The 11,100-nt window shown below is 35.0% G+C and overlaps 1 protein-coding gene across 3 annotated transcripts in view; it reads right to left on the bottom strand.

Annotated features, from left to right (window-relative positions):
- LOC106881019 (zwei Ig domain protein zig-2) overlaps positions 1-11,100 on the bottom strand; it is a 97,128-nt gene that overhangs the window by 72,231 nt on the left and 13,797 nt on the right. For all 3 annotated transcript variants that reach the window (XM_014931215.2, XM_014931207.2, XM_052975873.1), the window contains exon 2: positions 209-287. In XM_014931215.2, coding sequence (XP_014786701.1) covers positions 209-277 — 69 coding nt within the window. In that variant the 5' untranslated portion in view covers positions 278-287. The remainder of the gene's footprint in view (positions 1-208; positions 288-11,100) is intronic.

Below are 11,100 nucleotides of genomic sequence, written 5' to 3' on the forward strand. Positions count from 1 at the left end.
TATATATATATATATATATATATGTATGTATATATATATATATGTATGTATGTATATATATATATATGTATGTATGTATGTATGTATATATATGTATGTATGTATATATGTGTGTGCGTGGGGTGTATGAATATGTGTTCGGAAATATTTGTTCTTGTATTCATATGCACATGCGAATGTTAAATTATAGAGAGATTACTTTACTTACGTCTCTGTAACTATAGCAACATCCTAGCCAGTAATACAGAATCAAAACGACTATCGAAGTAGTTTTCATGATTTTTTATCTGAAAGAAAACAAAACAGAATTTTTGTAAATATTCTTTTGAATTATCTTTTAATAGCTTTAAAGAACATTTTCTGTTGTTCAAGATTCATTTCAACATTTACTTCTATGATACGGATAAATCGTTCAGATATTAATACCTTACAAGAACAGTGGAATTGATGCAAGGAGGTATTGTGTTAGACTATGTCTGTAGTCCCAGAATTTTTATGAACGATGGCTCATTTCAATGGGCAGTACGTTACCAGTAGCTAAACATTAGGTGGAAGAGTGTTGCCCCTCGTTAAATATAATGCAGTTCGTCAATACTCAATTGCAATAATCATTTACCACAAATCGATTATAACTATTATCCATTACAATAATGGAATTTTGTGCTTAAGAAAAAGATTTGTTTTAATATCTAGTCTTTACTAGTAACACCATGCAGTTTGTGTCTTGTTAGAGAGAAGCAGTCAGTCATAAGTTATTTAGCAGAAACATGGGATTATTTTTACGTTAGAAGATTCAATACTCTAAATTGCCTAGTTTATAAAACGTTTGCATATAGAAAATTGCCCGCAGCTATCCTGAGGAAATGGATTCAGTTCTTGAATCATAAAATCTCCCAAATTTCAGTTTCTAGTCAAAGTGACACACTATTATCAATTTCAGAATTCCATTGGAATCTGCAATGCAGCTAAATAAACATAACGAAGGAAAGATGTTTTTCTGTAGCTAACATTGAAATGTTGCACAATGGAGCTATTGCATTAAATATTTGATTATATAATTCCCCTTCTTTTTCAAATGCAGGGGAATACGGTTACAACGTTGAAATTAAAGACAGTGTTGACATTGTTGAAAGATAAAGGACAATACGACCACCAAGAAAAATTGGGGCAATGTAGCTATGATTAATGTGAACTAAAAAAAATATTAAAATTAATGTGAATACAAAAAGGAAGTTACCGGCTAATGTGGTGTCTGATATGAAACATAAGACAGTGAGGTCGATCTAAATTATGAAGTGTAAATCATATGCTCATTGCTTTAAAATTGTCTGTTTATGCTCTATGAAACGGAAAGCCTTGGTCGACACACTTTACGACAAATGAATAAATCCATGTATTACTGTATAATATACACATAAATGTTTATCGCTCAGAAACATATGGTTACACGGTCTTCTTTTCTTCAATCTCTAAGGCAGTATACAACAGACATCAGGTTATAAATCTCTGAGACTACATGTTCCACTACCAGAAATTTTTATTCTTAGTTTTAGTTCCCGTGGCTCTCCTTAGAATATCGAATGACCTGAAAATGACTGGAAATTATAGCATCATAATACACTATACTTTTATAAGATGTTGCATTTTGGATATCAGATGTCAACTACTTCTGTTCGTGTTATATAAAATGAAACAATAATATCCTGTAGTGAAGAAATGGCACGATTTATTATGCTAGAACGATTTGGAAATCGTTCCAGTATTATAATTATCATTATCTATGGAGTACAAACTCAAGAGTGCAATGCCATTGTAGTATAGCAACATGTCTGAACAGGACTCTATAATGTTTTCATTTTGATACTAAGCACAAATCTAACCAATAAGAATGTAATTCTTATCACCAACAAGAGAATTGTGTATGGAAAATATAGTCCATTGTATCGATATCAATGATATTTATTTTATCGAACTCTTGAAGGATTTAACTTCATAAGTGTGATGTTGCATAGTATATACAATAATTCGACACTCTGCAATTTTCACCTTCATTGATACAATAGCAAATAATGGTTTCATAGATAAGTTTGAAGTGTTAGGTTTTCGAGGTATACGTGCGTTGTTGATGTTGCATAGCCTATATTCAACCCTGATTGAGCAGACATATGATTCAAAAGTATTCCAGCCATGATTTACTGTATTTTTTCCAGTACTTTGTCTTTCTTTCTTTCTTTTCTCTTTAAGAAAAGAGATTTGGCAGTTACTATTTCTGGGAGATCGAGCGGCCTTACAGAAGTTCCCCCGTTTGGATATTGTGGCGGTCATACATTTTCAAAGAGTGTTTAGGTTGCTTAACATCAATTATTGATAAAGACATAGATCCGAGAAGATTAATAGTTCTAGAAGAAAGAAGAGAGAGAATATAATTATACTTTAGAGTAACGAAAGCGGAAGATTTTCATGGAAACATTTAGCAGTAGAAACTGTAGCAGGAACAGCAGGGTGATGGCAGGATTCAGAGGCAGCAATGAATAAAACAGCAGCTTCAGTGATAGCAACACTGACCGCTGTATTATGTATTCGGCGTTTAATCTTATGATTGATGAATAACCCGTGTGACTAGAGAATAAACATAAGAACAACCGAAGGACTCAAAAAACCGAATCGAAGGGAGTTGTTGAAATGAATTCATAACGTGTTCGATCCTGATCTTTATTGAAATTAATTTTTCTTAAATATGGAAGGAAAGATGATGGTCGCAGGTATGGATGAATTCTGGCAGTTCGTATAACAGCCGAAACAAGCTGTGTGCAGCCGGACAATTAACTCTCAATAGTTCAGTCTGCCTAGCTGTAAATAAGTATGATATGACAGGAATAACTGCTCGTCTTAGGCAACAGTGACATTGTAAAATCAGCAAATGATTGTTGTGCTCAGATCAAATACTATTCTGGCTCTGGAGAAGGCAAAGAAGCCATCCTCGTAATCATTCTTGGCATCATTATATCAAAGCCAGTTCTATAGTGGTGCCCTACAGTCAAAAGAGTTACGAGATTCACGTGTATATGCATGGCAATTTTAAAAGAAAGTATCAATTAAAAGTTAAGGAGGTGGATTGCTATTTCAGCAGGGATCCTGGGTAAAATAATACTTAGATACATTACTTTATTTTATAGTTTAAAATACGTCACGATATAATAATATCTTTTGATTTAGGCACAGCAACAACAATTTTGTGATGGTGGAAGTAGTTGCTAACAATGACTACAGTACAAATCTGTTCTATATTTCATCAACTTCGAGGTGAAGAAAAGTCAGAGTAGGATTTGAACTCAATATGTTTAGAATCAAAACAAATACTGCGAAGAATTTTTCCGGCTCTTGAACGATTCTGTTAACTTGTCGCTTTTATAAAAACAACAACAACAATAATAATGGTAATGATGATGATGATGATAATAATAATAATAATAATGATAATAATAATAATAATAATAATAATAATAATAATAATAATAATAATAATAATAATAATAATAATAATAATAAATTTCTTAGCAGTTCCAATTGTTATTTATAGTTTTAATGCATTCAACTGGAATACAAGCGAAATAAAGAAAATTTACAGGTAAATCCGTAAGTTGCTGACTTGCAATAAGATGCACCACTAAAAGGCAGATGCAGATCGTCTTTACCTTCCCAGAACCTAAGGAGATCGAGGCTTTATCCAATTACAAATTTCTCACAATACCACCCAATTGGACTGGCCAAATATCTTGAAACATATAACGATTGGATGCTAAAACTCGTCGAGAACCACGAGAGATGTAAGAAGCTTCATAGTGTCATTAAGTAGAGCAAAAGATTTGCTAGTGATTTCTTGCATAATACCCAGGTCGAACAAAATGATGTAAGTACGGCAACTGTTGTTGCAAAGGTGAAATCAATGGCCTGTATGACAAATGTGTGACCCGTAGCAGACATGCTGATGTAGACCAGAAACACACCCATCAGAGGCTACGGAGCTCGGGGCTAAAGGCAGAGAGCGAAGGCTTTATTTATCTAAGCTTGGTAATTCCGCTTATTGACCCGGAACAAGCCAATGTGATGAAAGGTAGAGTAAACCTGAAGTGCCGATACTGCAACGATGAGATTGAAACATTGGACAACCTAAACTCTGAGTATAACGTTTTAGCGCCTGTAGAGTATAAATCTAGACGTGACAGAGTTGGCCAATATCTAAACTGGTTAATATGTTGGCATTATAAAATCAAAACTGCTAGCAAATTGTACAAGCACCACCCCGAGGCTGTAAATGAGGGAAAAAATGTAACGATTTTTTGGGGATTTTCCATATACAGTCAGAACCATCAAAGCTAATAAAGCAGATATTGTTATAAAAGACCAAAACAATGAAGCTTGTTTATTGATTGATTGTAAATACATATGAGCATACCTTGTGATCATAATAACTCGGTAAAAATAAACAATAAAGATTTGCTGATTGAAATCGAAAAAATGTGGCATCTCAAGACGGGTACAATGCCAGTGACTGTAGGAGCACTTGGAACGACCCAAAAAACAACTGAAAATTATTTGAAGATGATCTCCGGTTTACTATCCATGCAAGAAGTGCAGAAGATTGTTTTAACTGGTACGTCACACGTATAGAGAAGAGTAACATCGCTTTGAATTTTCTTTCTCTTTCCCTCTTTATTTTCTGTTTCCATTTTTTTCATATTTTTCCTATTTTTTAAATGTTTCTCATTTCGTTTTTCTTCCTTTCTTTCTTCCCTTTTTTCTATCACATGACTTTCTAAATGAACAATCTTGTGCTCATTTCAATGACTTACCAATGTATACAGTGAATTTCTTTGCCCTCGGTATCGGGAAGACAGTCGGCAAAAAACGGAAACAAAATTGAAAGAAAAGGATAACAACAACAACAACAATAATAATAATAATAATAATAATAATAATAATCTGCTCAATACCACAGATTTGCTTGTCAGTTGCTTGACCTTAACCAGTTGATCATATCCCTTAGTGGCTGACGATATGTGCATCTCTGATCACGAGCAGAAGTAGTGGGGGAGCATCATAGCCATGGGTTGAGAGGAATTCTTTAGGGTTTGAAGAATCCACCTCTGCAAACATGGGTGTTTCGTTCAACATCCTTCAACAACCCTTATTTATGGACGTTTTGAGCGGGATGGGCTATTCAACCCGAACAAAATTCTAACTGGGCCTCACCTACAAGGTCATGCGCTCTTTATCTTGATGAGATCAGCATGTCGCGCACGTATAGTTGTGATGCATGTGCCTGGTGTATGTCAGACGAGTAGTCGTGATGGGTATATTGAGCTTCGTATATTTTACCCCAGTCTCATTTTGATGGCATACACTGCTCTCTCACTCAATAATAATAATGATAATAATAATGATCCTTTCCTATTATAGGTACAAGAGCTGAATTATTTTGGTGGGCGGGGTCTAGGCCAAGACATCGACCCTAGTGTTTAGTTGGTACTTGCTTATCGACACCGAAAGGATGAAGAACAAGTCAACTTCGGTGGCTTTTGAACTTAGAAAGTAAAACTGGAAGAAATGACGCTAAGCATTTTTTCAGACTCAATAATGCAAATAAAAACTACCATTAAATTAGATACACTCCAAAGATTATTCTAACTGGTACGTCACACGCATTGAGAAGAGCATTATCGCTGTAAATTTCTTTCTATTTTTCCTCTTTCTTTTCTTTTTTTTTTATTTTTCCTATCTTTTTAAGTTTTTCATCTTTCCTTCTTCAAACAGACTTGAAAGGAGATAATAATAATAATAATAATAATAACAATAATAATAATAATAATAATAATAATAATAATAATAATAATAATAATCCTTTATACTAAAGGCACAAGGCCTCAAATTTGGGGAAGGGACTAATCGATTACATCGACCCCAGTGTTTCACTAGTACTTATTTTATCGACCACTAAAAGATGAAAGGTAATGTCGACCTCGGAGGAATTTGAACTCAGAACGTAAGGGTGGACGAAATACCGCTAAGCATTTTGCCAGCCGTGCTTACGATTCTGGCAACTCACTGCCTTGATAATAATAATAATAATGGTTTCAAATTTTGCCACAAGGACAGCAATTTTGTGTGAGGGGGTACGTCATTTACAATGACCATAGTGTTCAACTGGTACTTAATTTATCGACCCTGAAATGATGAAAAGAAAAAGTCGATCTGGGCAGAATTAGAACTCAGAACGTAGCGTCAGGCAAAATACCGCTAAGCATTTCGTCCAGCGTACTAACGACTTTGCTACCTCACCACCTTAATAATAATAATAATAATAATAATAATAATAATGATGATGATGATGATGATGATAATAATTATTATTATTATTATCCTTTCTACTGTAGGCACAAGACCTAAAACCCAAGGAAGGGATTAAGTCGACCTCGGCGAAATTTGAACTCAAAACATAGCGACAGACGTAATACCGCTAAGTATTTCGCCCGGCGTGCTAACGATTTTGCTAGTTCGCTGCCTAGTAGTAGTAGTAGTAGTAGTAGTAGTAGTAGTAGTAGTAGTAGTAGTAGTAGTAGTAATGGTAATCATTTGTGCTATAGACAGAAGGCCTAGAATTTTGGTGGAGGGGGCCAGTCGATCATAACGACCCAGTGCGGGACTGGTATTTATTTCATTGACTCCCTCCAAATTTGACCTCGGCGGTATCTGTATGAGCCGGACCAAATACTGCAAATTTCTGCTAATTTCTCGTCATTATACAGCAGTTAATTTGCCGAAACAACAACAACAACAACAATAATAATAATAATAATAATAATAATAATAATAATAATAATACACGAATACCGAAAAATAACCCTGCAAACCATGTTAAATAAAAGTGCTAATTAATTTTCCTGGAGTAACATTTCATCATTGCTGAACTTTATTTCCGACAACAGAATTATTCTAGAAAAATCACTCTGGGCTGTAACATCTGCTACAAAATCATGTGATATGATACTTATGATTTCTAACTGTAGAATACTTTAGCATGTGATATTGTGTTAGCGCAATATATATTTCAGTGGTGCATGACTATCATACAATATATATTTTCCTATTCTAGAACTGGTAAATTGACTGAAGCGGGAAATAAATTAATTGGAAAATAAATGCATTTAGAAATAAATCCATTTTAAGTTCAAATTCTACCGAAGCTGATAACCTTGGCTTTCATTTATTTTCTCCAAAAGAAATAATAATCTCTTCTACTGTAGGTACAAGGCCCGAAATTTTGGGGAGTGGATCAGATCGACCCCCCGTATGAAAGTGGTACTTAATTTATTGACCCCGAAAGGCAAAGGCGGCCACGGCGTAATTTGAACTCAGAATGTAAAGACAAACGAAATACTACTAAACATTCGCCTGGCATGCTAACGTTTCTGCCAGCTCGCCGCTTTTGAAATGAACTCATAATATTACTAATTTCATTCAAGAATGATCGTCAGTTATACATATAGGTTGAGTAGACTGAATTACATTGGCAATAAGGAGTCAATATGCTCGCTTGACTTGCTAGAAATAACAGTCAAATTTCCCCACAAATCATACCTGAACGTCTTCGAAAAGGAGACATTGGATAATATAATCTTAAGTTATCTGTGTATAGGAAAAAACTGGATGGTCACGGTTGAAATACTTTTGATCATAGGTCTGCTTTGTCATGGTTAACTGGGAGAGGGGGTCTAAATTGCAACAATAAGAAGAAATCATTAACTAGAGCGAGCCAAAGAGGAAACCGTTTGACTTAAGGAAAGAGTAGCATAATCTTTGGAACTGCAGCCCAACTTCTTAAAAATAGCAGGGCACATTGTCTCATGTAGTCCTAGAAACCTTTAAAGATACGAAATGATCATGGCTAGAATACCTTTGACTATAGATATTTTTGATCAGCACCAACATTGAGACTATAGTAAGCTCTTTGTAAAATAATTTGACCAAGTGTTCAGACAAAATATGTTTCTATAGTGATCTGTTATTCTCTGGAGCAAGATTTTGTTGTTGTTTAACACCAAATCAGTTTTGATAGAGTATTCTAGCCATTAACATCTCAAACTTCTTTGTATCCTGGACAACACTAACCAAAGAGTTCCTTTTAAGGCGGTAAGATTCCAATTTGAGGGAAATCTGGCTGTTATTTCTAGCAGATTGTGTGACTAGGCGGTGGCTCCCGTTGACTCTCTTTTATTTCTTTTCTTTGGACAAATCATTTAAGCACAGTAGTAAAAAGTGGAACACAGTGTGAATAAACGGGACAGAATTTACTAAACATTGCATCATATTTTCCCATCATACATTGCCTCATTTTCCTCATCAGTCTGTGGTTTATAGTTTATAACACAAAGATAGATTGAGATAGATATGAATTTGGAGAGGAAAGCTGAAGATCACTATAAGACAACAGTTATATAACACTGTGTATTTTCGTCGAATAACCAGCTTCTTTTAATTTTTCTAAACATATACGACACTTGTAAACATATACAAATAATGCTCGTTTTTGTCATGAGACCTTGATCTAGTTGTAAGAAACGCTTAAGACTTACGTTTCGATTGTTCGTTCGCTGCAGCGACTTTCTATGAATAGCATTAAGTTATTTATAGTGTCAATTAGAAGTAATATTTCATCTTTCTTTTGCATGTATTCAAGTACATCATTATGCGCGCGCACACAAACACACACACACACACACACACACACATACACACACACACACACAACTACATACACACGAGCACAAAACACAACACACATTTATGCATACATACACATATGTACAGAGCTATATATATATATAACACTATATTCATGTGGAATTAATTATAACTTGTCCACAATAAAAGTCATACCACCACTGCCATTACTGCCGCTGCAATCCATGATGTTCTCGATTTTATTGGCAGATGGAGTTACTTTAGCAAGTAGGTATAATCATGAGTATAACCAGTAGTATCGCTTATGTGCGTTAGTTATCTTGTTTCTGTTCTCCCCATCCATTTCCTCTGCCCAACTCTCTATTCATCAGGAAGGTTCCGGTACTAACAGTTATAGTAGAGTTACCACATGATAATGTTGACCTAATCACATATTCATTTACTAGCGTGTTTCTCCGTGTTCCCCTGGATCAGAGAAGTGGAGTTGCCCAGGCAAACTGATTGCTCGAGAAACCCACAGATCTAGGGATCCTAATGTTAATCTATGGTTACTGAGGCTGTGTGTCAAAGAGCTCCAGTGCTTTACTTTGCTCCTCCTGGGATAGGACTATACTGCAGATAATGTCCTAAATATTTCAGTCGTGTATATGTAAATATTTGTGCGCGCGCGCGCCTGTGTGTACTTTGTGAGTACATGGTTGAGTGGATATGCAATGACGAAGGAGGAGATAGTAGAATCTTATCCCTTTAGCGTTCAGATTACTTTGTTAAATGTAAAGCTAATTCATTCACACTGTTTTGAATTAGTCTTGCGTTATCACACAGCTTTGAGAGTTCGATGATGTGATTGTTTATTTTTGGAACGTTGTAGGATCGGTATGAAAGGTTGGATCTGGTTAGTTTGAACAAATAGGTGGAATACTTCGGTTGGTTATATCCGGTTTAAATGCTAAACAGTATGTAACATCTAAGGTAGGACTGAAATATCTACACTAAGATAACACAAACACTACGTATGATTTGCTGCAGCTAGCAAGAGATAAACGTAAAGGTGACTCTGATTCAATTTACAACTAATTCTTGCTCTAGTTGCACCGTAATCTTGATCTCTAATAAGCACAGAACTTGAGCAAAGGATTACCTCAATCAACATTGTCTTAAAAACACATTCCGCATGGAGATAGACTGCCAAATAATGCTTATTGAAAGTCAACATTCCAATAAATTGGCTCTCAATTGTCCTTGTGTTAAGTTGTCAGTCACATTTGCGCTATCAAGGTCATTTAAGTTCTATCATAACTGTGCCACGAAGCTCAACTTCGACCTGTCATATTTATGCCATCAAAGGTCAGCTCAGCTCCGTTCTGCTGGTGGCATTTCATTCTCAATTACTTGAGAACAATTAAATTAGCAGTATGTTATGTCTAGAACATTGTTTCTCAAACATTTTTTACTTATGGACCACTTCGATTCATTTTACTCAGGTGGACCCTCATAGCCATTCAGTTTTTGAAAAATACTATTATATTTTTTAAAATAGATATTATAAAGAAATTGCATTGACAAAATTTAGTATATTTGGTGTATTGTAGAAGCATAACCAATTTTATTACATATAATTTTGTATTGACACCAAGAGACGTGTAGACCCCGATTTAGAACCACTGGTCTAGGATATGTTAGAAATATCATACTTTTATCACCACAACGACCACGACCCTCTTCCTCCCTTGCTTCTTCTTCCTTCACCTCCTATTTATCCGTCATCATCATCTCATCATCAACACAAATGTTTTAAATATGCAGGCACGAACACACGCACCCAAACACACACATACAAATACAGAGATGTAGCTAATGAGCTGTGGGATATGTGTGTGTATGCCTGTGTATATGTATGTATGCATGTATGTGTGTGCGTGTGTACTAATGCATGTTTTGTATCTATTATATATAAATCTATGTAATTTTTATGTTTATCTGCGCTCCCTCTTTCTCTCTCTCTTTCTCCCTTTCACTGTATATGTATATATATATATATATATATATGTGTGTGTGTGTGTGTGTGTGTGTGTGTGTATATGTATATATATTACTCTTTTACTTGTTTCAGTCATTTGACTGTCGCCATGCTGGAGCACCGCCTTTAGAATATATATAATATATAATATATATATATAAGACAACAAAAGAAAGAAAGAGACCTTGATATTATGTAAATAGAGGAATTTATCTGTAAATAATATGTGACAATTATTCGATAGTCATGACAAAACTCCGAGATTCGGATGCCGGGGCGGAAACCCACGTCGCCATCTCTTCAGTTACCTGGCCATAGCATTTTTCAATGGCCTGGTA

This window comes from Octopus bimaculoides, chromosome 2 (genome assembly GCF_001194135.2).
Source record: "Octopus bimaculoides isolate UCB-OBI-ISO-001 chromosome 2, ASM119413v2, whole genome shotgun sequence".
Classification (NCBI taxonomy): domain Eukaryota; kingdom Metazoa; phylum Mollusca; class Cephalopoda; order Octopoda; family Octopodidae; genus Octopus; species Octopus bimaculoides.